Below are 26,099 nucleotides of genomic sequence, written 5' to 3' on the forward strand. Positions count from 1 at the left end.
AGTAATTGCCAGCCGGTTCTCAATAAAATAAGTGCTCTCCCCTGTTGACTTCACTTTTACAGGATAATGACAATCGTACATTTAATTAACGACGGTGGAATACTCTAATAAGGTTTCTTGAGAAGCGGCATCACGAAAAGAAATTTTGCGGTCTCTAAGATCGTTGATGACAATGAATCAATGGGCAGTTCATCGTAACCCTATCAACTTGTTTGCATCTTATCAAGTGGTTCATTGAGTACAGGATGACATTCATTGTAGATTCACCCTGTGCCCATCCAGGGTAGCTACGCTCACTGAGCTGTATTGGTCTCCAAACAACCGGCAGGGGATGAGTTAGGGGGGCAAATTATTTCGAGGCCCTCCCCTATGGCGCCCCTCATAACCCGGTGTGCAGGGTTCGGGATGTGAAACCCCGTAATTCACTTTACTTTTGTTCCCGCTATTATGGTAATATGTATTGCGCCTTGCTTATCCGTCAAATAATTGCAATAATTATCTTTTACGTGTATTCACTGTGCCTTCGAGTCTGTTTGACTCGATCGTTGATCGTGTCACTGGCTAGACACCAAGGAGCGAATTCGGAAAGCTCTTCGTTCGTAAGAGATATTTGCCATTGAAACATATGTCACCTTCGCCATTTATTTGAATAACGTAGCAACTGTTTTCTACTCACTCGAGCAGTTAAATCATAACAACAATTCTGCCCACACAGGCCTAGATTTGTCGCGCGTATTGGCACCAAGGAGAACGGTTGCACCGATAAGAGGACAAAGTTTGTGGCGAAATATAAATCATCTTTATTAGTTCATGACACTTTTGTAATGAAAACAATCACGTTTGTGAACAGGCGCCTACTGCGTTCTCATACTTTGTCATTGACAAAGAGAGAGCGAAAAAAAAAACGATTCACACCCATAAGCATTGGCATGACTTTTGCATTTTCATATATATATCTTGAGATGCGAGAACAATGTTGCTTGTGGTATCTATCGGTTGAAAACATTTACAAACAGCAGTTGGAAATTGAGCTGCATAGAAAAAAATTTAGCACAAAAGTTTGGTCTAAACACTCTCTTGCCTCGTATTAATTTTGTTCGCATAGGTCAGCGTTCTTTCCTAAAGTTGTCAGCAGCCCTCTTAGAAGGCATGTTTAGACAAAAAAAAAAAGATATACGGGTAGTTAGGACAAAAGCACAATGACATACAAACATGACATTGAGGTTATGACTGGTGAAACCTGCAGCAGATTCGAAGTTTATAGTCATGACTGGTGATTTTTCGTTTTTTATATATAACGATTGCGCTAGATTAGCGTTGGCGTATTTATTTTACTGAGTTTGGAATTTGCGAACTGAGAAAGGCTGTGTAACGTTATAGAAGCTTGATTTTACGCCAGCTGATCAGGGGCAGGCTTCACAATGTCGCATGTCCAGAGTTATGCGCAGTTCATCAAAAATGCTTCACTAGACACTTAAGCAGCGGTGAAGGTCAAAGATAGCAGTGATAAGATGACACTGCTTAGCGTTCTGGTGGGTTATCTCTTTTTCTTTTTTTTATGACTTATGGCTTTTCTTTAGAATATGCATAAATATTTTTTGAATTGTTTTGCCTTTCTATAGATTTAGCTCCGCAAATATACATGCGTGAGAGACACCTTCGAGAAATGTTTATAAGGCTCGTAGGGTAACAAACCGACTGCCAACTGTCGATGTACACCAATTGGGGAACATCCATGCCCTCTTAGTTTATGCAGACTATGTATATAGATATGCATATATAGATAGTCTATGCAAATTTTACTACGGCAGTTCTTGGATAGCCGATAAAATAAACACAGCTCATAAGTACTTCAATAAAGCTACCGTAGATGATTTTATATAAACATTACATGTGTCAGTTTACTTTCTGTTAATTAATGTAAGGTAGCCCTTCCTGGACGTCATGACCCGCTAACTGTCCAACAATATTCACAAGTGCGCACAGATAAAAGTGTCACAATCCACTAAATGATAGCCGAGGCGCAGACTAGTTACGAACGGTTGTTAATTTTAAACAGCATTAGGAGCTCGACCCTCGATGAGCTGGTACCGGCCCGCGAGCTCCAGCCTACACAGCGCTACGCGACAATGGTGAGATGAAATTTGTAAGAAAATGTGACGCACTACCAACGCTGCCTGAAAAACCGATATCTTATACTGTTCGCAGTGGGTAGAAAGAAAAAGTAGAAAACCACCACTCCTAGGTACTGGTGTTAATTTCTGAACTGCCGTGCCACGCGTCACTCACTTTCATCACCGCAGGCACCCTCGTGCAAAACAAAGTTTTAGCAAAATACTCGGCGCGTGCCCCCACGTGGCAGAAAAACAGTCATGCGCGACGTGCCAATAAGATTGCGTTAGGGCATCTTATCTCGGAGGCTAAGCGGTATACACTTGGCCTTCGAGTTTTGCGCGCCGTTCGGTCTCGGAGGCCAAGCTGCGCATGACGACTGCTTGTTGTTGCCTCAGTGGCGGGGCTCAACGGACCCTTCTCGACGAGGGCTAAGTGAAGGTAAAGCAAATGGGTGGTGTTGCCGTGACTGCTCGACAGCATAGTTTGAAATTGACAATGTAGCATAGCAACACTAAATAAGGAAGAGTTGTAGATGTCGTTACGCCCGCGTAGAGTCACGAAAGTGCCGGGAGTTAACGTTGTCTAAGGGATGAAGCTCCGGAAATCAGCCTAGTTACTCCGCTTCAGAGACAAGCCTGTAGACTGATCTATGCAAAGAGAACCCCTGAAGGTGGAAATTTACTATGACCATTTCGGCACAGTCAAGTAAGAGTGACCGGGAAGCTCACAGCTGTTTAATCAAATCTGGCCGGTCTTTCTCGTCTACCTCCGGACAACGCAGCAGTTTTATCAGTGTCTCACTCTTCGATTTGTTTGTGAGCTTGTTTTTTCTTCATACTAAGTTCGCGCTGGCCCATGTAATCTTCCCTGTCTTGCCACTTCTGAGGTATACTGAACAAAAAAGGCTGTTCAAATAGCTAACACGTTTAAAAGATTACGAATGTGCTATTATAAACTTTGCATTTTCTTACCCAGATGACAATGTTCTCTAAACCTGCACTAAAAACTGATTCTTAAACTAACCGCTTAAACTAACCGCTTAAACTGACCGCTTAAACTGACCAGAATGATGCAATTTCTTTTTATTTCTTTGGCTATGACGGATGATTAGACTCCTAGACCACAGGGGGCACTTCGCTTCGCTTATATAACTGACAAATGGCAGACTTCATGCTGACGTTAACATTTCATAATACCCTTATATTATTCACGGCGAAAAATACTCGGTATCATATGAATCTATTTCGTCGCAACTGGGGCCGCGCATGTACATCACAGTACACTATCCTTTTGTCTTCGAAATAAGAAGCATTTTTATCCCGCCGAGCTGAGGAGCACAGAAAACGTTAGCCAGTTTTTGTTATAATAATGCGAGTTCTGTGATTCTCTTAAAAGTGTACGACGTCTAGCAGTGTACTCGTACTGTATAGCGTATACTTTAACTGAAATGGTAGTATAGTAACACCCCACTCGGTCACACTAAATTCGTGCAGTGCACTGAAACTTAGGGACTGTGTCGACCGATCAGTAACGACATTAGGCTGCCCGCTTGTGGGAGGGGCGACCACTTGCTCATTGTGCTCCGCTGATCCTTTCGTGAAGCTTCGACTCGGACGACGTCGCACACCTATGGCGATCAGAGGTGGGCAACGGAAGAAATTACGTTCGGTGGGAGTGAAACCTGGGCTAGTTCGTGCATGTTGTTCATGTTACGAAAACAAGCGCAAGAATACACGACGCAAAGAAAGAGCAAATAACCAGATGCAGTGCTCGTCCAGTCTGTACATCTTTCTCTGCGACGTGGAGTTTGCACTTGTTTTGTACCATGTACAACGGAGGAAACGTGATTTTCGCCCTCCGTGCAGATTATCCAACGCAACCTGTAGATTTCCCTGAACTGCACGAAATCGGTCGGATAAATTATCGAATTTCTCCTTTTATGTATACATCTGCTTGTGCTGAAAACCGCGAGAACAACTCCGCAAAAAGTTTTCGGAAAGTGCAGCACAAGCCGCATTTAACCAGCGTTTAGCGCCAAGGCAGTGTCTATGTCCATGTGCAGTTCAACGATAACTTCGAACTTCTTTTTATTTCAGGCAAAAAATGTCATAATCTCAAACAACAAACAGACAGCTCGAGCCAACAAATCTCCTCGCCGAATTTTCCTTATCATTTGCGCAGTGAATCCTGGCAAAGCGAGAATGTGTTCCTACTGCGTGTATGCAAATCGGCAAAGTTCTCGCTGAGTCATTGGCTTAGCCGCTTAAGCCTCCTCCTTTGCGTCGCCGTTCTTCACGTTGTGCGACTGAACACTCCCCATTATGCGCATTGGTGAACAAACTTTCACATGGTGAAACGACAGTCAAATAAAGAAAAAACACCGATAAATAATTATAAACAAGTCTATATTCTATTACGTCACTACCTCCGTGTTTGCGTGCTCATCACGTAGCTGCATTATCTTAAAGACAATTTTTTTTTCTCGAACTTTGCAACGATTCACCTCGGGAAACGTATCAAATAGCGAGAAATCATTCTTATAGTAAATTCCAATGGCATATTCGGAGTGGCCGACAAACTCTGCGCCGGAGCATTCAGCTACGGCGGAAGGCAAAATAATGAAATGTGCGATTGGAACACATGCACTCGCGTTACAGTAATCATCAGGGGGCGCTAGCGCACATCCGCTTCCAAAAGCGTCCAGCATTCCGCGCGTTTTTCGTCGTTTTCAGGCTTTTCGGCTCGAACTCGATCGCGCGTTGTGTTTAGAAGCTTCGCGTTTCTTGTTTGCCTCCTGCGCTCTAATGGAAGTCGCACCGATGTAAGTCTGCTTCTCTCGTCCGCCGTGGTTATGCGTTGGAAACATCGGAGACGCAAGAAAGCCTGCACGCGATCAGTTCTGTGGCAACACTTCGAGTCAGCCTGAAGTGCCTTTGGAATTGTGTTTCATCTGCAAAAGTAAAGGCTCCTAAAATGCGGACGAGCTTCCTAAAAGGAGCCGTGTTACCTTTTAGTCCGAATACTGGCCAACCACATTGTCTTATAACTTTTAGTCTCCTGGCCGGCGGCCGAAACATGATGTCGAAAGCTTGCTTAATTACACTAGCTTCCGAAACTTCTTCGTCGCTTGAGTCCCCGCTGGTCAACTTGGAACTTGAGCTAGATTAATTATCGCTCTTCAAAAGCAGTAAAAGCACAAGTTGACGATGCGAAGCACGACTCATTTCTTCAGAGAGACCGCAAGCCGCACTCACGGGCGCGCGCGCCATAGCTGTACGTTGCCTGTGGATGGGCTGACATTAAGCGATTTCCGGTCGACTCCGTAATTTTTTTGCGGAGTAGAGAGCGCTACTCCGTGGAGTGGATCTAGCCGCGAAGCTGCTTCCAATCCGCCGATGATAGATACTGGAGGCACTCTCAATCTACCAATAGAAAAGACTTGCTCCGCAAGGAGCAGTAATACTACCACCGGATCTCCGAATATGCCATTGGAATTCACCCTTAGTTGAAAACTTCAACAGTTCTTGCTCATGATTGGTGCGTGTTGTAACAAAGAAGTAAGCCACTGCTAAGCACGTATACACCAGCCTTTTCTGCTACTTAGGGATAGACGGATGCCCGACTCATAATGAAGCCATGTCTCCTCCAGCCTGATGCATTAAGGCCTTCGGCTGAAATAATGAACGGCGTGAAATAAGTGTTGTCTGCGCCATGCAACTACTAGGTATTGACTTCGTCTAAATGACTATAAACGCTCGTTTAATTCACCGGTTAACCTTTTCTGAAAGGCAGTCAACCGTTGAAATCGTTGCCTATGGAAGCAAGTTCGCGCAGCACTCTGTTAACACAATGAATATTAATTTGTCATTCGTGTGGCTTAGCCTTGGTTTAGGTATGGGTCATTGGACTTTTCCTATCAATCTGTAGTGAAATCAGAGCGTGCAAAGCAAACTTTTGCCAGTCCTGTGTCAAAAAGAGTATGCTGGCGAGAAGTACTAGAAAGCTCGTTGTCATAATGACCGTGCGCGAGGACGTCAGAATGTTAGGGATAAATTTGACGTTCATCATACCGAAGCCACTACGAATCGTAAGATAGAATACAACGGAGAAAATACGATGGAAAGGTAGCTAACTCGTCGATCCAACTTGGACCACTGCTCTGGGTGTGTCCTTGCGTTAGTGCAAGTGTTTCCTCAAGTGCGGCGAGATTCATTCGCCTAGACGTAAGACGTACCGCACTTAAGCCGTCACCGAAACGTATTATCCACCACTTCGCCGACGCCAAAGCGGCGAGTCGTCGACGAATGTCGGGAGTGGGTGTTTGCCTCCGTTTCGCACAGTACGTGGGGCCCGGCACCGTATATCGCAGGCGCCAAGTCACATGAGGTAGAAACACCAGTAGACGGCGTTGAACACGAGGTACGAGATGGGGAAGATGACCCTCGAGTACTTGTCGATCTTGTTGACGTCCTTGATGCGCGGCATGGAGGCCCTGATGGCGCTTGCCCCGCGCCGCAGCGTCTGGAAGACGCGCGGCCTCCGCGCGAAGCCGCCGCCGCCGCCGTAGTCCGCCCCGGCTCGCAGACCGGCGCCTCGGTAGCAAGCGCCTGCCGGCAGCGTGCGGGAGTTGTACGGGAAGCGGCCCGTCATGCGGAACGACGGTGGGAACTTCAGCTCGCTGTCGCTGCCGGGCGCCGACAGAGGCCGATGCCGGTTGCGCAGGCACGGGATTGGGGACAGCCGCACGTCGTGCAGTTCGATGATCTCTTCGTTGTTCTGCAACGAAAATGCGAAGGAGGTGAGGGACTGGAGAATGCAGTGATGATGCTCGTCGGTATTTGGATTCAGAATCACAAAGGAGAGAGACAAAATAAAGGAAACATGTAGGGAGGTTGACCAAAAGGGGATGAGAAGGAGAAAAGAAAGAGACAGAGGAAAGGGGAAAGGCAGGGAGGTTAACCAGAGGGGAAGATCCGGTTTGCTACACTATTCCGGGGAAAGAGGGGAGGGGGAGGTAAAGTGATAACAAAGTAGAGATAAAGAAAGGAAGGATCATAGACACACAATCACAATTGGTCACTGTCACCGCATACTGTCACCGCACAGCACAGTAACACTTGCAGCACTATAAACATCTGTTCAGGATACAGCCGCTTGTCCAATTCTGTTGCCCTTAAAAACTGCAACAGTGCACTCGTCGCCCTCTGCTACGATAGCTTCTGATGGCGGCATTTTAAAATAAGTTCCTCTGTCACAGGTCTTCGGTCGAAGCGCGCTATCGCGGTTACGAGCAATCGTATCCGTAAATTATACCGAGGACAGTCACAGAGAAGGTGCTGAAGAGTCTCCTCGTTACCACAGTCATCGCACGAGGCGTCGTCGGCCCATCCGATTCGGAAAGCGAAAGACTTGCTGAATGCCATCCCAGCTAGACTCTGCCGCCGCGAAGCTACCATGCTTTGTCGAATATGAGAAGAAGAAGGTTTGCTACCCTACACTGGGAAAACGGGGGAGGGGTAGGTAGAAAGATAAGACACAGACAGACATAGATAGTTGAAACACACAGCCAATCACCGTCACCGTACACTGTCACAGCGCTGCATCACGCGCAGCTCAATGAACACCAATTAAGGCTGAAGTCGATTGTGCAAGTCTGTCGTTCTTAAAGGCTGTAGAAATACCTTCGTCACCTTACGCTGCGATGGCTGACGAGGTACCCATTCCAAAATTTTTTGCTACAATAATGGCCTTTGACTGAAGCGGGCTAAGACTACCGCGAACCATCGCCTCCGTACGCTGTAGCCGGGACAGACGCACAGAACCTTAGAACCAAAAGCGTGAAGACATAAGTTACGTGTCCTGTAAGAATCCTCAACACGGCTTCATATAGTTCTCTAATCTTTCAGGAGATTTCAATAACCACACGCATGATATCGAGTATAAGGCTGTAAACTAACGCTGACGAATAACTTCTGCAAAAGCTCGGCCACAAAGCGTCCGCTGAACATTACCACGAAAAGGCGTGACTTGCCGACGTGGCCGTACCACATCTGAAATAATTATCAAAACTCCTCTGAAAGTTGGTCTGCTTCGGAGCGCTTTCTTTCTGCTACGATCGTGCAGACGGAATCATTGGAATCCATTTTGAGTGAACCGTTTTAACTACCCGAGCAAAGAGTCTCATATGGAAGCATTTAAGAGAGGTCGAATCCGACGATGACAGTCTTCGGCACATTCTTCAGGGGAGTCTCTCTCTCTCTCTCTCACTCTCTCTCTCTTCTCTTCTCTCTCTCTCTCTCTCGAGGAATCTAAAGTAAGGAAAGTTCTTGTAGCTCCCACTTCAGTGCCAGTTCTTTGAGAAACAGAGTGTATATTAGAGTCAAAGGTAAAGTAGCCGAAGACCACAAACAAATATTAACTAGACGTTCCGGCACCCATACCAGGGCCTTGTTCACGCCTTATTATTATTAGTTTGTGGTCGGCGTCCATTTCGCTTTTAAGTGTAAATAATACCGAACGAGTTTTCGTCAAACACTTGATTTCGGATTACAGATAGGTCAGGTTTTATGGAAACAAGACAACCCGAACTGGTGAAGCAACCAAACAAACTAAATTAAGTATTCTATTGGATAATGCCCAGGGACAAAGTATGCGCAGAACCTGAGTGATTATGTCTAAAAGTCCTTATTGCTTTCTGAAAATTTATCACAGGAAATTCCACCATGAGAACGCCGATAATCCTTAATCGATCTTTCGTAGACATTGCCCAACATTCCCATGCCACGTAAGCTGCCATGCCAGTCTCTCTCGCAGACACTACCGGTTCACTTAGACTCCCTAGTAGACTTCTGACGAACGTTCATGTTTGCAAGATCCGTCTAAAACGAAGCACTCGGCCACATAGTGAGTTACAGCCCTCACAAATGCCTAGGAAGCCATAGTGTAGCACTCACAAGTATGTTTGCGCCGACTGCCACAGGCCACAGATTCCCGACAGCTTTCACCTAAGAATGCGTTGCAGGTGGTTTGGTCTTCACTGCTTAGGTTTTGCAACCATATTTTGTTTAATCAGCAACACCGCCCTTTACTAGACGAGCCTGAGCAGTTTGCAATCCGAAGGCATGCGTTATGGTCTCGGGTTGCCCATCGCTCACTGCATAGTTGACTAGGCTACACTGAAGGCAGCATAGAGGTAATTTGCCGAGAAGGCACTGCTTGGTTAGAAGAAAGGTACATCAACCTTAACCTTAACTGGACAGCACAAGCGCACGCTGACGAAGATTTGCCAAGTGTGCTGGTGGCGGTACAATGTCACAGGACAAACGTGCTCCGTTTCCTACAGAGCAGATTGCAGTTTGTGTGAAGCGAAGGATTACAGACAGCGTGCTCACCGGATAAGGGGAATCCCCCTGCGGTGGAGCAGAAGGGTGGTGGGGTGGTGGCGGAATCTTGGTATCCTTGCTCTTCTTCGTCTTCTTCTTGGCCCGCGCTCCCCAGTAGGTGTAATTGACGGCCGCGTACTCGAGTAGTGCGGCGAACACGAACACGAAGCACATGACCAAGTAGATGTCGATGGCCTTGACGTACGAGATCCTCGGCAGCGAGGACCGCACTCCCGTGCTGATGGTGGTCATGGTCAGCACCGTCGTTATGCCTGATTAGATGATGACAATAAAAGAACACGAGGCAGAGCATGGGTAACCATTTGGCGAAAGTGCTGGGTGCTTAACAAGATTTATGTGCAAAGCGCATGGCAGGATCTAGCAGTTCTTTCAATGCGAGACATTCTTGTCCAAGTGCAGCCACTTTTCTTGCGGTCGGCCGGGCGATATTTCTCGCTGTTTTGGTACTAGTGGAGCCTATCTCGCCGTTTTCGTGGACCGGTATCGGTGATAGTGCAGTCTAGAATTATGTGCGACAGAGAGGAACGTGTATGTGCTGCGGGGATGATAGGGTACGTGCACTGGGTCCACTGGGTATGTGCGCTGTGTATGAGCATTGGGGCCACTGGATATGTATCAGTGGGTTTGAGTTTGCTTTTATCCTTATATATTGCTATTATAAACATTCTATCTTGCTATAAATATAAAAGCCAGAGCATATAATTTCTTCGTACCCGTTCGCCACACAAGAGCTACATTGTTCATACACTATAGTAAGGTATGCGACTGGGCTAGTTGGTGTTGACCCATGATGTTGGACAACGCGAACTTAAAGAAAGGACAGTGAAACAGGTGACAAGTGGAGATAAGCGCTCACTCAGAACTTGTCTCCGTTTGTCACATCTTTCGCCGTCCGTGGTTTAAGTTCGCGCTGTTAAACATGGATTATTCAAACAACCAGTCTTTGCAAATAATAAATGCTTCGCATTGGCTAGACGTCAACTACAGTTGAGCGTGCCGGTTACTTTTCTTACTGGTTGCGCATTCTCGAAAACATTGCATTATATACAACTAAGACACAGGAAAAAGAAAAGCAGAAAAAGAATTCCGGCACAAACCATCACGAGCAATGTCGATGTTAATGCCATTAGCATTAAAGCAATGTAACGGCGCGCCGTGCTGTCACCGCAGACACACGACGTGGCAGCCTCGGTGCCAACCGCAATGCCTAATGATACCCCAACGCAGTGCATCTTGTTCTTCGCAGTGCACCCCAGTTCAAACTCCGTAGTATTATCCCCAGCATTCTGGCTACAACTTCGTTGCAATGGCTCTCCACGAAGCAGCCGCGCTCGATGCGCAGATATCTCTTGTGGACGGGGCGCTGTCGCTTTCTTGTTCTTAAGGATACATCACTGTCGTGTCACCTGGTCAGATCCATCTTGGGGCAGTGGCCAAGAATGGGCACATCTCAACATCACATAGTGTCGAAGCTGTCGAATCGGGTACATACCCATACCGAGGTGGCACAAGCGTCGAAGCTGTCGAGTCGGGTACATACCCATACCGAGGTGGCACAAGCGCGATTACACATACCCAGCGACCCATGTTGTTTACTAGGCCCAACAGCAGCCAGTGGCAGGTTGTCTGTTCGGCTACATACCCAGTGATCCACAGCAGCCAGCGCATACCTAGTGGCCCAAGCTAATAGCCTACTTGAGTCACTGGGTGAAAAAAGTTAGGTACAAACATGCATACCACAAAGTGGGTAAAGTTCACAAAGAATGCTAATCGCTATAAAATATACTGTAGCACGCATCATGTTCTCGTCCTTGTCTGCTGTCCCATGCAGTGGCGTAAATTTTATATTAAAGGTTATAGAGAGCACTTAAAACACTCTTAGAGTGCTTGATAATCTAATGTATTTAGTTCCTACTTCAAGCTTGACTTTGGGTTCCAGCGCCCATGAGGCTAAGTTTCACTGCAACAGGAAACCGCGTATATTGTCCGATGACGTGCACTTGGCCGGTGCTATAGGCGTTCTCCGTGTGCGCTGAATCAGAGCAAGTGTGAGATCGCTTTAGCAGCAATTTGTGGAAAGAAAATTTGGTGTGTACTTATTTTAATGTTGTTTGAAAGTAATTGGTTAAGCTCGAAAAATTTTAATTGTAATATTTATCCCCTCATACCGTATTTTCAAAAATGACAAGTCATTCCGTTTCTTCGAACGGGAAAAAAGGAAACTCTCAAAGCTGCCTGGAAAGCTATGCGAAAAAGCAAATTAACCTAGTGGGTTAACTAAACAAAAAAATTATGAAGCATCGTTCTATGTGTCATTCATTTTTCTTGCACATAGTGGGCAGAATGGCAGTTGCAGCTTAGTGACGGGTGGAAGAAAAACTTGCCTACACCAAGTACCGTCCTCAAAAAGCAGAGAGAGAGTAAACTTTTATTTTCAAATCAACAAGATTCGAGTCCGGCCTCTTTTTAGTGGGTCTGAGCACCCGCCGCGGACGCGGTTCCGAGACCTTGTCTCGAAGTGGCTTCCTCGGCTCGCTGGACGGCCCAGAGTTTTGCTGTCAAGTTCGAGCTGAGCACTGCGGTCTTCCAGCGCGAGCGGAGGCTGGTGATGGAAGAGACGGAGGGGTCGGCGCTGCCCGACTTGTTTGTTAAGTCCCGACACTCCCATAGCATGTGATTAAGTGCGGCAACCTCACCACATGATTTGCATCTGTTTGTACTGTGCATGCCTGGATGAATGGCGTGCATGCGTCTGGGGTTTCTGTAAGAATCCGTTTGTAATTGTCTGAAGTGTAGTGCTTGTGTCCTGTCTAACCTAGCGTGAGGGAATCGGTATACGCGTCTTTGTAACTGGTAGTGTGTCGTGATGTCGTGGAACCTGGTCATACGATCCTCCCACGCCCAGACGTTTGCAGTAGGTCGCGGGGCTCATCCTCCGATAATGCTCGGTGAGTTAGGCCTCGAGCAACGCGGTGAGCCGCTTCGTTGGGGGTGCTCAATCCAGTGCGTGCTGGGATCCATAGCAAATGCCTTCGGTTATCGAAGGCATTTCCCTGGTGTATGGGATGTCGCTGAAGTACGTGATACGCCTCTTGCGAGATGCGCCCATTTGCAAAATTGTGAATTGCCGTTTGCGAATCGCAGGTCACGATGTAGAGTGGGAATTGATTTCTTTCTCTTCTGCATAATGCCTTTGTATAGAGTCAGCATAAAATATCTTTGCATCACCGTACAGGTTACACCATGATAGATCACCCTCGACGTTCGTGTCATTTTAAACATTTGTGGTTTTCTCTTGTTTTCTGGCGTACATACAGGCACTACAACAATATCACTTGCGCCAATTAGTCGTGAGAAGGCCATTAAGCAGGCTGCACCCGACTAATGATGGACTGTGAAGGAGCGAAATCCATTTTAGGTATGCCGCCGTATACATGCTTTTTCAGAGGTAATATAGCAGTCATTTTAATAGATAGCCTTGTACAGTATTTCTTTGTGGGAGAGCAGTATATAGATCGGTCAGAAATACTGTTCGCTGGATAAATAAGCATCTAGAATCGAAAAATAGTGCAAAAAACATAGCGATAACATTCACTTATATCATCTCAGGTTCTGATGTGCATGCCTGTCTTCAGTGACTTCAGTGATTATGCGCAAGCATTATGACTAAGACAGTCGTGACCATTTGTGGAGGCATAGTGAAACCAAAAGTACCGCGCATGATTTTCAGCCGAGTGTAGCCTTTTTCGGAAAATAACTATTACATCTTAATTTGGCCTATGTTTGTCTTCGCTATTTGTGCTGAGTTTCATTGGCCTTCATATTATGTGCTTTCAATGAAGCAATGCAGTTGCAAGCGAACGACGGTATCGTTTGCTTTGCTTCCTTTTATATAGTCTTTTTTGCTGTTCAGTACTAGAGTGAACAGAAATGTTCATCACACACTCGCGACAGAGACATCACGAATCGAACAAGATACTTGACGACAAAAGTATTGCTGACGTCGCAGATGTAGCTGTTCCGAGGCATTGGGGAAACAGAGGCTGAGTACTTACAATCACCGAATATGCTCTAGTAAACTTCGAGCAAACCAATAACAATATTCCGAAGGCGGTACATTCCCTTTGACATTTTTTTCTGGAGAATGCCAATGAAACATATGTCTTTCTGCTTAGGCCGCCGTGAAATACGTACCGAGAGCAACCCTCGCCGACGTCGCTTCGTGGTTGATCCAAAAGGACACCCACGATAGCATCACTATCAATATTGATGGAAGATATGTCTGGAAGATGAAGTATCCGATGTTTCTCTTGAGCTCAAAACTGAGCGATAATCGTTGATATGTTCCTGCAAACAGAGGACAAGGTGGTAAAAAGTTCCACTCACTCCACTTGAAACCTCAGTCATCTAGTAGGGTATTTTAAATTAGCAACTTATACTTAACGAAATGAAAAATTTGTCATCCACCCACCTGTAGCACAAAACTACAGTGCATGGAGCATATTCGTGTGCATTAAATACACAGAATTAGACCGTATGTACTTTGCTGATAGTACTGAATACGCATCTTCGTTTCCGTAGTAATGAAGGTATTGTTTAGCGATAGGGCATTAGTAGTCACACTGACAACAGCCATCAGGACACACAGCGCTGTGTGTTTCCCTCTGTGTCTTCTCTTGTCCCGTCTTTGAATCGCGCTACCATACTCCCCTTGAAGATGCAATACCAACAAGCCCACATTGCAACCCTCGTCATCTGCACGCATTGTAATTGTAAAAACGATAGCATCCCAACAATCCCGCATTGCAGCACTAGGTGACTTCAATATTGGAATGTTTCACTGAGGCATTTACTAAGGCTTGTGGGATGCAGTTCCTTTGTGGAAAGCAGGATGGTCAACAAGCTTCCCATTTTTTTCTTACAAGTTGCTGATTAGCACGTAACCGCTATTAATGTGGCTTCTTGTTCTAAACCACAAATGCCACTAAAAAGGTGGCCATTTCTTGGGATGTCGCTGACTGGCGGCTCAATTAATGTCGGTCATGACCCAGCCAGATAGTGGCTCTCCTACTGGAAAACTACTGGCGACTTGACTTACTCGGACATTATCACATTTTTTAGTTTTCTTTTGCGTTGTCCTTTTGTTGTTTTGTCTTATCATCTGTTCCTATGAGTGTAATTATAGGCGAGAAATAGACTAGCAATTATATATACGTCTCTTCAGAACCTTCTATATGAAGACAGATCTATATTCGCAAGTAAATGACTGCTCACCTGTGGCAAGCTTCTCCTTGCGGTCAGTTGTCTCGTATCTTATGATAGAGAATTGCGGAAGTTCAGACTGCTCAACCCCGACGACGGGCTCTGGATCTTTCCAGAACATTACAACGTCCGACACAGTGTATCCATCTGCAGACGGGACATATTCGACCAAATAAATATAAAACAACTATGCACAAGCATGACAAATCCACCAAGTACAGCGCCGTATCAAGTACGTGTTTCGAAATTTTAAGGTTCATACTCACAATACTACCGGAGCACTGAGTACTGAAAAAACATTTCATCTCAATTTTGCGACCTCCAAATCTGTAGAACTGTACCTCGTTAATGTTTAAAAACATGCCACAGTTCTCTCTTCTTGGTTAAATCAGCGTTATACTAATCTTATTTATGCGACCTGTTTAGAATACACTGTAAAAAATCGTACAATTACTGTGACTATAAATGGTACCGAAGCAATGGGCTAACCGTACTTGGCCATTTCCCGTCACGGTGCCTTGACGGTGTGGTTAGCTCGAAGAATCTTTATTTGGAGGTGGGGGATGTTACAGGCCACTACCATTCCAGTTTCCTTATTCTCACTAAGAATATTGTGAGAGCTTTACCACCGTTTTCACTGAGGTTTATATTCGCTTCCAGGTGTCACCACTGTTGTTTTAATTTTTTCCCGCGCTTACTTTCCACAGCCAACGTATTTCTTTTCTATATAACTTAATTGAGTGGAAGAGAAATCAGCACCTGGAGCAATAATTTCGATGAGTCGGTTATTACTCACAGCTTTCGATCTCAACCGTGCAGTTTTGGGAGTCCAGTGGATAGTAGTGTAAGTCCATCATGCAGGCCAAAGTAGTAGTGAACCTGAGCGAAACAAATGTGTTTGCGTCGTGTTTAGCGAAAGGAGTACGAGTAGCCGACGTTTGTGCCGCAGTCGTCAGAGATTTCTAAGTTTCTGCGCTGGGGCGCACTCACGGACACCACATCGCCGTTTCAGTAGAGCGTCAATGTGACGGAAGCAGGCATCGCGACTTTAATACGTTGATGCTGTTTGCTCGGTCAGAACGGTGTCTGTTATTGCGGCTTATAAACACCAAAAATGTGGTTTTGTATTTTTGACATTGAGGCAAAGACAAATAAATTGTAAAAATATATGCAGAAACTTATCGAAAGGAGAGACCAATCTTAGAAAAACAACACAGCTAAATGAAGAATAAAACAAAGATAACGGGAAGAAGTTACCGCAAGATCATCACAGAAAAATAAACTCAATGAGATATTTCCGAACATGTGTCATGTTTTACGCAATCGCCATGTCGGAATACGCAGTTTACAAGACAACGCATTCCGGGACAAGCACCGACCCGACATGGTGGCGTCCTTCCAAGAATTGGTGGGGTCAAGAGCTGAAGTAAACTAGAGAGAATTAAATGACAATGGAGCCTCGTATATGGGCATTCTGTGGCGACTGGTACTCAGTCATACTGCCGTCCTTTTCCCAACGTTGCCAAATGGGCATCGAGCCTTCATTTTGTACTGATCTCATACGTCATGATTGTAATTTACTTTTCGCGTTTTTCTGTACTGCCGTTTTGCTATTTATGTGCTTGCACTCTGACTCTCAACATGCTGTCGCAGTTTCGTGAACAAGGGCGAAAAAGAAGCAGTTATCGGTGGTAATTTCACGGTTTCAGAATGCAGAGTCGCTTGAGGCTCTATGTTTTCTTCTTGTGTTTTAATGTTAAGGCGCGCCACTTTGATTCCGCTTTCTGTTTCATAGCATCCGGTCTGTATTTCTTCAGGGATAGGCTGGTATCTCTTACACATGCAATTGTTAACGTGATTTTGTTTTCTCACAGCAGGTCAGGCCCTTTGTAAAGAAAGAAATGGGCGGCCAAAAATGCCCTGCCTTCTTAATAAATACTTCACCTCTGGCGATTATGATTAGTCCTTCCTGTTCGTGTACTCTTCTTTCTTTCCATACAAATTTATCGCTCAAGTTCGCACGAATGATCAGATTTGCGTGATAGAAGGAGATGTTGGAAACCTAGTGGGCTGCTTGCTGCTTTTTGTCCCGTGATCAGCGCCAGTTTAATGCAACAATTCCTTTTACTCGAATACATATTTAATATAATCAGCCGCTCACGACCGGTCCTCACCGGCAATACCATAACAGGAACGCTGTTCAGACCACTGACAAAACTCGGAGGCAAAACGAATTTACATAGGATCGTCTCCTTGTTACAGCCCAGGTTCCATGAGCTCACGCACATAAACTCCAATACACTCGCACACATTACGATGGCATTACAACATAACAGTTAAGCGGAACTGCATCACAAGGTAACAGTTAAATTAACACTGCAACGAAAATTATTGATACGATCTGTTATCAAACATTTCGCATACAACGTTGTAAGCGAAAACTTCCGTAAAATGCGATGGCGTGTCGGCACCTTTGAGACTATTAAAGATTTGAGCTGTTTATGAAGCACCACATCTGAATCCGGTTCGTCGTTTACAAAAATGGTCATTGCCATGTGGTCATTCTCTCATATATTATACACTCTAAAATGACGCGGGAGAAAAATTTTGCTTCATTCCGTCTTACAGCACGGTTTATTGCCGTTTCTGTGTTGTGTCTTCAATAAGTTGATTCCGCGAGATGACAATAACTTTAGCATGCTGTTGTCGCTATTCTATTGTGAGCAGCCCTATGCTTATGCGACGGTCTGCATATACATTTTTACTTTTTTAGTCGCGTATTTTACGCTCATGCTGTAACTTACTTTTGTTTTCTTTTCTTATGTTTCTGGTTCTAAACATTGCTACATTTTTATTACACACCCTTTTTAGCACTGGCCTCACAGTTGCATTTTTTTACACAAAATAAAATATGAAAATAGTTGGGTCGGGAATGGGTTTCTTGACTATTGGCCTAATGTCTATACTTTGATGGAGAAACATGCATCAAATTTTAAGGCAAGGATGAAGATCAGTGCGCACCTCATGCCGTAAGTGATGTGTCCGTCTGACTGAAGCCGCACCATCTTGTTCTTCTCTGTGACATCATGTAGGAACGAGTTCTTGTCGTTGGCGAAGAATGTGTCTGGCACCCAAATTTTCTCGGCGAAGTCGCCAGACAGCGTCAGCTCGTACTTCTCCTTGCTGAAGGTAAGCCGCTCGTCACGCCAATACTGATTCAGGTACAGGGTTATCGTGTAGTCCTGAAAAAAAAAGTAATCATTATCAATGCCTCTCCAAATTCAAGATGACGGCCGAAAAATGAAAACATTCTGTGTGCCAAAAGTTAGATTAACTAGGATACCGTGCCTCACATGAGCTGGCCAGCTTTGGAATAAGTGGGCCTATCTCTTCTAATCCTTGACGTGTTAGTTTTCAGTGGTTAGTGAATTAACGTCACATGTTGTCTCCGGAGACGGCCATCTGAAAGGGGATATCGAAGCGCTGCCCAGGAAAGGCAGGAAAAGGCTGAAGGATTTTACCCTGGATCATTCAACTGTTATCCCTCTAGTCCACGTCTGCAATTCCGGTATTTTTTTCTCTCAAGCTAGATCTCGGCTCTGAAGAAGCGCCCGATGTAGAAGTCGGGAATAGCCGGCTTCACTTGCCCAAAGGTCGACACATAATCATTAATTTCGCTTTGTTCATGTTATCATTCAACAGAATGAAGTTGACACCAGGCCATGGGAGCGTCCCTGCTTTCATGAAAAACTGGTTCAGTCCGTTCTTATCCGAGATACAGAATGAAAAGCATGCGCAGTTTGCATGCTTTAATGTAAGAAAAGCAAAAATTGTGCCATGGATCCGTAGCCATCACGGATATTATCTCTAATGACATTCACAAATCAAACTTTTCAAGCTATCCTGCCTACTAATTTAACGAAACCTTTAAGCATTATATTGTAATATACGCCATGTTAAAGGCATGTTGATTGATTGATTGATTGATTGATTGATTGATTGATTGATTGATTGATTGATTGATTGATTGATTGATTGATTGATTTCAGTAAAAGCTACGCATGCGTATGGGGGATACCGTAGTGTGGAGCCAGGAATTAATTTAAACAACACGCGAGTTCTTGCGAGCGCTGAAATCTCAGCCCACTGGCAATAATTTAGTCATTAGCTATTGAGGTTTTACTGGTTGCAATCTGCGGGGCGAATTCGCAGTTCGCAAACCCACACGTCCAACCTTATATGCTGTTTGTTTGCACTCGATTCTGTCAGTACAAATTGCTAGGTACAATAAGAATACATTAAAACCTTCCGGTTCACAACAATTTTCTTCATTCTGCATCGCTGGCACCAAACACTGTACTACATGCGTCAAAAGTACAAATAACACTCAGCTTGTGCACGTTCACACGACTGTGTTATCTACGCACAGCGAAGTATTCATCATAATTTTTCCGCTGAATGCTTACCATGTTGACTTCTGATATGCTGTCAAAGCTGGCAATATTTATGTCCATTCCGATGAACAATGGTTTCCCTAGAAAATAGTCATTCAATGGTGAAGCACATGTTTACCACTTACATCCAAATTTTTTGTAGAGCAGCTCTCAAAGAGGCATCATTTATCATTGGTTAAGAGACTGCTTAGTTTGAGTTGTGATGCATTTCTTTGCATGTCCGTGTGGAAAGCACTTAAGGTATACACTTTGCCTTCCCCCAGCTCAGAGTAGCTGGCTAGCAGAATGTGCCTTAGGCCAACGTCTCTGCCTTTCTTAGCATTAAACTTTACCCTCTCATAAGGTATCTAAAACGCTCATTTTGCTCGTACACCAAGGCATTCTATACTCAGGTACTCATTTTTCTTACTGCATCTCTAATGCAATGTAAACAAGAGATGCAAAAGACCTCCGAAATTTGGGCGTAGCCGAATGTCATATCCCTCTAGAATGTTCTTCAGGATGTCTGTTATATTTTCCAGCTGTTCTGGTGGCTGATGGTTGTACTGGCAGGAGCTGAAAAGAGAAAGAAAAAAAGCAGCCAATAAAATAACACATCTGGGCGATTAAATAAGGTGTTGTGTGAGCAGGATATAGGTGCTTCTCGTACATAAGTGTACTAACACCGAGCAGAAAGTTTTCATTGTGCTCGTTTTATATAATTCAGGCAGGTCGGGCGTTGTGTCTTTTAGGAAACAATTGCTGGCCCAGTTCCCCTTCTCTCTTTGTACTGTTTATATGTGTTAAGTTGATTAACAAATAATAATCATAATTGGACACCGACAAGCAATGCGTCTGTTGTAAGTAGTTGTGTAATGTACACTCCACGCGAGAAATGTTATTTACACGATGTGCGTTTATAGCAAGCATCGCTTTCGAGCACTCGCTGCAATAGTCGAAGTTAACAGCATTGAAAGGTGACCATATTAACACTGATACTGAATAGTTATACTTTTGTCGGTACGTATGGTATACTCGTTGTTCGGGTAGCTCAGAGCCACTCGATATTAACAATGTTTTCTGTTTGTTGGTGTAATACTGACCACTGCATGGATTTGCTGGACAATTCGAAGCATATAGTAGGCATATGTGAAATTTAGAAGCTTGAATACAACACATGCAATAATATGAAAAGCATAAAAATTCCTCCTGTTATGCCAAAACAAAATTGCCAATTCAGCACATGCTTGATTTCTTCCGCACCACAACAGGTCCCACTTACTGTTGGCGCTCCTGGTGAATTTATGTGAGTATGAAAAGAGGTCTTATTATTGAGTGCACAATGAGCAACATTTCGTTAATTGTACATTATTACCAAAGCACAAGTGCCCTTCTTGAGTTTTACATACGTATAAAGACCCCCTCTGGCTAAAGGAACTTCATCGGAAAGCAAAGCACGAACAGGGGCACAGTGAAATAAAATTTATACAAACAACTAAACCGCTTAGGTGTGATCTTTCTGCAAAATTCCAGGCTTTGATGATCTCTTTATATTACGTCACCTTATATCCCAGAGCTACACCCGCGCCATATTGAACGCCTTAGAAGATATCTTCGGGTTATATTCAGCTACCGCACTCTTTCACCTGCACTTCAATATCAATGAATACTGGTTGCTGCGCTAGTTGGGTCATGTTTATAAGAACCTGTCAAGATGCAAAGCAAAGTGTTGCTGTAGTTTTTCACCTTGGTTTGCGTCTTGACACATCGTTATACCTAAATATCGCCATCGTAGTGTTTCTGCTTCGTGCGCCTATATGTATATATATGTATATATATATATATATATATATATATATATATATATATATATATATATATATATATATATATATATATATCTACCTTCGTCGCTGGCGGAAATTCGACCTCGGACTCTCAGTTCACCAGCAGAACGCTACAGCAGCTGAGCTCCGCAACTGGTGCGCAAGTTTAAGTACAAGAACAAAACCAGGTTCCAGAAAAAACCAGCAAAAAGGAATCAGCAGAAGGGCAGACTCAGGCAGCAAAAGTAAACGCCCAAAAGATAAGCGTCCAATCAAGTATTGTTTGTATGTTTTTCTTTGTGCGGCAGAACAGACTGTATTGTGGCACAAATATGGCACCTATTTCGAATTGTCTATGCCAGATCAGTTTTTCTAATGTTCTTGCCCTTGCTCTTAAGTAGAACGTTTGCACGGCACCCCAAGGAGTGCCAGTTTTTTTACATCGGTGAAGAGATTGATACGATCTGCGCTGGCCCTTCGAATATCATCGCTGCTCTTCCTGCCGCAACTTACACATCGCGTGATCTGACATGAGCTATGTCTGTACCTACTTTTTCAATTCAACACTGTCGCCGTTTATTCGTGCTGCTCACCCTGGTGGGCAAAGACCTCTCGCAGTATTCTGTCCTGTCGGGAAAGGATCCACGATGAAGTGAAACGTGTTGCATCTGACAGTTTTAAGGCCAGCAGTGACAAGGCTGTTGGCACAATTCGTGTAGGAATACAGTGTGACCCTGAACCAGTTCGTACCGACAATCTGCTTTAACTTTGTCAAGTGCTTCGTTGTGGGACGCCCCTACAGAAGGAAAATGAGTCGAATAATTTCTTTCGTGTTGTTTAATCAGAATTCAGTCTTTTTCTTGTAACCCAGCGGATGCGCTCCAGCTCTCACGTACGCATTCATAGCGCAAGACACAGGCACGCAAAGGCAAAACGTTCAAGAAGCAGAAGAGTGAGGCGCAAGAAAAGTAGAGGCTGAAAGAGAATGAAGCAGCAGCTTACGAAGCGAGAGTGAGAATGGGCTAAAAAATTCTGCACGTGATAGGCATTCTCAAATGCTCATGCCGCGAAAGTGCATTTGGGAACTTGAATGGTACAGAAAGTGCGTGAGCTGCAAAACCTCGTTGTTCTCTCAAATCAACTTACTGCTTAGGGTGGTATGGAAAATGCTTCCATAATTTAGAGGCCGCCCTGGAATGAAACAGTTTTGCCGAAGAAAGGGCTTAAAGTCTGAAATACCGGCTAGGCTCTTAATATGTACTCTCCATTATCCATACTTTGTTATTCGTCCACCGAAAGAATGTCCCGGTTTAGTACGGCATGGCATGTAAGCCATCAGGATTAGCGTTTAGCAGCATTTCTTGTAAAGATATGCAAGTTCAGAATGATTGCGTTGGCTACAAAGTTGCTGTAGTTGCTCGGAGAGTGACTCTGTCGACATAAACGTGAACCAGCTGTCCAAAACGTAACTTTTTTCAGCCTTCGCTATCAAACAAATATTACTAGCAATAGTCTCTGGAGCAACGTTTGGACAGGTATACTTGTGAAAATGTTGGTTACAGAGATTGCTTGTTCATTCACTACTTCAACTCTCGATGTTCTCGTTAACTTCTGTTTGGTTTTGACATTAAGGTGACCACATTTAAACCTGAATCAGTGTGGAGTGGCTATTCCAGCAAGAGATATGAGTAAAAACCATCTTCGTTTACGACGAAATCTAATTTATATGATGGCCGCTAAATTATATACTAGGATCAATAAAGATATTTTAAAAGACGGAGCGTGGCACCTAAGTCCCGTTCGAACAAATTTTGGAATAGAAACATTCTCTTCTACAAATGTGTTCCCCGTGTATTTCAATTAAGAAATAGTCTGTGGCACAAAGGTTACAAACAGGGGTGAAGGCGCCTCTGAAAGGCTGGCCAACGTTTCGATAGGAGGACCTACCTTCGTCAAAGGTGGCCTCGTCTTCCTCGGCAGGCTAACTGTGTAACTCTGAGAGTACAAGCAAATTTTCGCTTCCACATTCGGCGCAATCTTTATTCCCGCAGCAATTTGGAAGCAAAATGGAGAGTTTTAGCGCGTCTGACTTTCCGGCATACGTTGGCGAAATGGGCGGATTGCCGGGTGATCGCAGACGTAAACTTGAGCGGCCAAATTGGTGGCGCTACCTGGTCACCCAGAGCTCAACCAGAAAAGTACAAAGCTAATACTGCTGAACCAATTTTATTCTACTTAGCTGCTAGGGTAAATTTTTGGCACCGGTGCAATCATGAACACGTTCCTTTTTTTTAATTTTCTACTTTATCAGCAGCGAAGTACAATAGCTTTGGTCTCTTTCTGGTTGACCTCGGTGCTACCAGGGGGTGCCACCAATCCTTCAGCACATTGATCGGTATGCCGGTTGGCTTTGGGAGTCCACTGTAAAACCACAAATGAGGCAGTGCAGGTCGACGTGGGCTGGGCCTCCTTAAAAGTCAGAGAAGCAATGAGCAAAATTAGTTTTGAAAACTCAGGAACATGGATGAAAAAAAAATGAGCATCGAAAGTGCACAAGTATTTGTGCTTGAATAGCGTGGACAAAGAATTGAGGTAGACGTCCAGAAAATTGGCACCCAAGTACGGGGTAATTGAAACTGTAAATAGGAGTCAAATAGACAAATAGGAGCCCTTAGAACGAAAGTGAGAGAAACAGAGACAGTTAGTTGGATGAAAGGAATGGAAACAAGAAGGACCATGGAGATTCACAAGAATGAGAAGAAAGAAATTATAATGTAAAGAAGAAGAAGAGCACAGGAACAAGGCCAGCCAGATCGTCTCTTCCATGCCTGCTGTGCAACCAGTGGGCCAGCCGGATCGCCAGTGCTTGGCACGAGTGTGAGCCGTTCGGGCAAACAGCTGTTCCTGCCCTGCGTCACTTGCCTCCGCGGTTACGAAGAGACGTTACCCTCGGAACTGTTCAGTGCACCCATTACAATTGGTGGAAGGTGCGGGGTACTCAAGAACATCTACACCCTGGAACTCCGGTCTCAGACTCTGCCTCCCTTCATGCCTGACTCTCCCCAGCCGACGCCGCCGCCACCCCCCATTGCCTGCTCTGGCGCTGTCCCGCAACGCCATCCAGCGGTTTTGTGGGTCAATAAGGAAAAATCTGTACGATAGCACAAAGGGCAGTGACTTGCTATTTGAGGCTCGAGCCGGTTTCCTAAGATCAAAAACACTGGAGCAAATATCTGGAAGTATACGAGGCATGCGTATGCTGCACGGCGAACCCGGAGACCACTCAGCACATCCTAATGGAATGCGAAGGGAGTCACCCAGTGCGAACCGTAGGTAACGTGCACCTTCCAGAAGCGCTTGGGTTTAAAGTGGACGGAAGCGTCAACCGGACAGAAGTCGGTATAAGCAAGAGACGTTAAGAGTATTGTTGAAAAAAAAACGGAAGGAAGAGATTGGCATGACCGGATCTCTGACACTTATAGCTAATGGTACAAGGTAGATTTCCAGGGAAAAAGAAAACATTATGTAGGTGTATACAAGAATGCTAAAAAAAAATGATAAAAACGATGTACAGCATACCTGACTAAATCAAGCAAGCTAGGTGACTAATTTTCAACGCCCCGTTCCAACGAGGATGCCATTAAATCATCATAGTCATTATCACACACATTTTCGCCTCCGCTCAGCCGGTAATTTGGCCAATCCGCCTGTTTGTACCGGAATGGAAGACGAGCTAAAACTCTCTAACATGTCTTAATTCATATCGGTTATGGTGGTGAGTAACATATACTACGAAGCTTACTATCCGATTTTAATTAATATACAGCAGCTTACCTACACGTTCTTCACAAATGCTTCGTCTGATATTAACATCTACAGGCGACACACCTGAGTCATTGATCACGTATTCTGTCTTACAAAAGCCCGAACCATTCAAATGTTCTTTTTGTTTTTACTCTATCGCAAGAGTTTCTACTCGAAAATTCACATTTGCTGCACAATCACAGACACCGTACCGCTTCTCGTCAAGTCGTTAAAGGCTGCACGCACAGAACGCCTATTTAAATGTTCTGTAGGATTAACTACATACAAAGCAGTAAGACAATGATAATTGTTCACGTGCGTTTACTTGACACGGATGACGGACATGATCAAGTACTAATACCAGCTTACTCCGGTCCTCTAACCCTTGCGCAGCTTTCTTCGCAAGCCTTTCAGATTTATTCGCATAAATAAAAACCGATATGAAAAGGGATTCTATTTTAAAATAAGAAATCATTTGGCTCTTCATGGTTGATGAAGGAAAATTCATGCACAAGGCTAAAAGCTCTAAATAAATGCTTTTCTTTTTTCGTCATAAACAAGCGCTACTAGCTGCTGTTGAGTACCGCGCATCTCGTTCTAGAAAGATAAAAAAGAAACTGCTGCAAACGGAAGTGTGAGGAAGCCAAGTTTAAACGTGCGATTGCAGCGAAAGTGTGGACAGAATCAAGTGTGGACAATCAATACTATACCGTCAAGGCTTAGTATAGCATTGCTGGACGCAAATAAATAGGCAATTATCTCTACTCTAACTACACTAAATTTCGTTTCTTGATTGTTATAAAAAGTGTATGGTTAGAAATAAAGCACGTGCTAGCCTAATTAAAACGCGTGCTTTGCCATTAGACTATGGAAGCTTCGAATGATATCTACTAAAGCGGACTTTTTCGGAAAAGAAAAAGCAAGGTAGCAGATACAATATATCTACTGTGCATCTTTAATGCTGGTCCTCAACAGCACCTGTGCCATCTTTTCATGTGTGTTAGCTTTCGCGACTTCTGATGTCCATAACATGTTAGAATGTTTTATTGGAGTCATTTGATATGAAGACCACTACAGCGCAATATTGTTGTGTGCTTTGCCAAGAGAGTTTAAGAAAAAAAGCTATTAAATACATATTGGTTACGCAGGGTCGGTTCACCATTACGCATTCTGTGCAGGCTGCGATGGGTCTGGCATTTGGCGCTGGTGACAAGAATGTTTTAATTTACTGTATAGGGAAGAAATGTTGAATAACT

The 26,099-nt window shown here is 44.4% G+C and overlaps 2 protein-coding genes across 2 annotated transcripts in view; one reads left to right on the forward strand and one right to left on the reverse strand.

Annotated features, from left to right (window-relative positions):
- Window positions 1-783: 783 nt before the first annotated feature.
- LOC135898153 (gamma-aminobutyric acid receptor subunit beta-like) overlaps window positions 784-26,099 on the reverse strand; it is a 26,905-nt gene continuing 1,589 nt past the window's right edge. Inside the window, exons 2-9 of the mRNA XM_065426933.1 lie at window positions 19,683-19,789; window positions 19,247-19,314; window positions 17,802-18,022; window positions 15,577-15,659; window positions 14,793-14,927; window positions 13,713-13,865; window positions 9,507-9,769; window positions 784-6,891 (exon numbers count right to left, since the gene is read on the reverse strand). Of these exons, the coding sequence (XP_065283005.1) occupies window positions 6,493-6,891; window positions 9,507-9,769; window positions 13,713-13,865; window positions 14,793-14,927; window positions 15,577-15,659; window positions 17,802-18,022; window positions 19,247-19,314; window positions 19,683-19,789 (1,429 nt within the window). The 3' untranslated portion in view covers window positions 784-6,492. The remainder of the gene's footprint in view (window positions 6,892-9,506; window positions 9,770-13,712; window positions 13,866-14,792; window positions 14,928-15,576; window positions 15,660-17,801; window positions 18,023-19,246; window positions 19,315-19,682; window positions 19,790-26,099) is intronic.
- LOC135898148 (gamma-aminobutyric acid receptor subunit alpha-6-like) overlaps window positions 17,922-26,099 on the forward strand; it is a 70,277-nt gene continuing 62,099 nt past the window's right edge. The window contains exon 1 of the mRNA XM_065426925.1: window positions 17,922-17,969. The gene's annotated coding sequence lies outside the window, so the exon portion shown is untranslated. The remainder of the gene's footprint in view (window positions 17,970-26,099) is intronic.

The sequence above is a fragment of the Dermacentor albipictus genome, chromosome 3 (genome assembly GCF_038994185.2).
Source record: "Dermacentor albipictus isolate Rhodes 1998 colony chromosome 3, USDA_Dalb.pri_finalv2, whole genome shotgun sequence".
Classification (NCBI taxonomy): Eukaryota; Metazoa; Arthropoda; class Arachnida; order Ixodida; family Ixodidae; genus Dermacentor; species Dermacentor albipictus.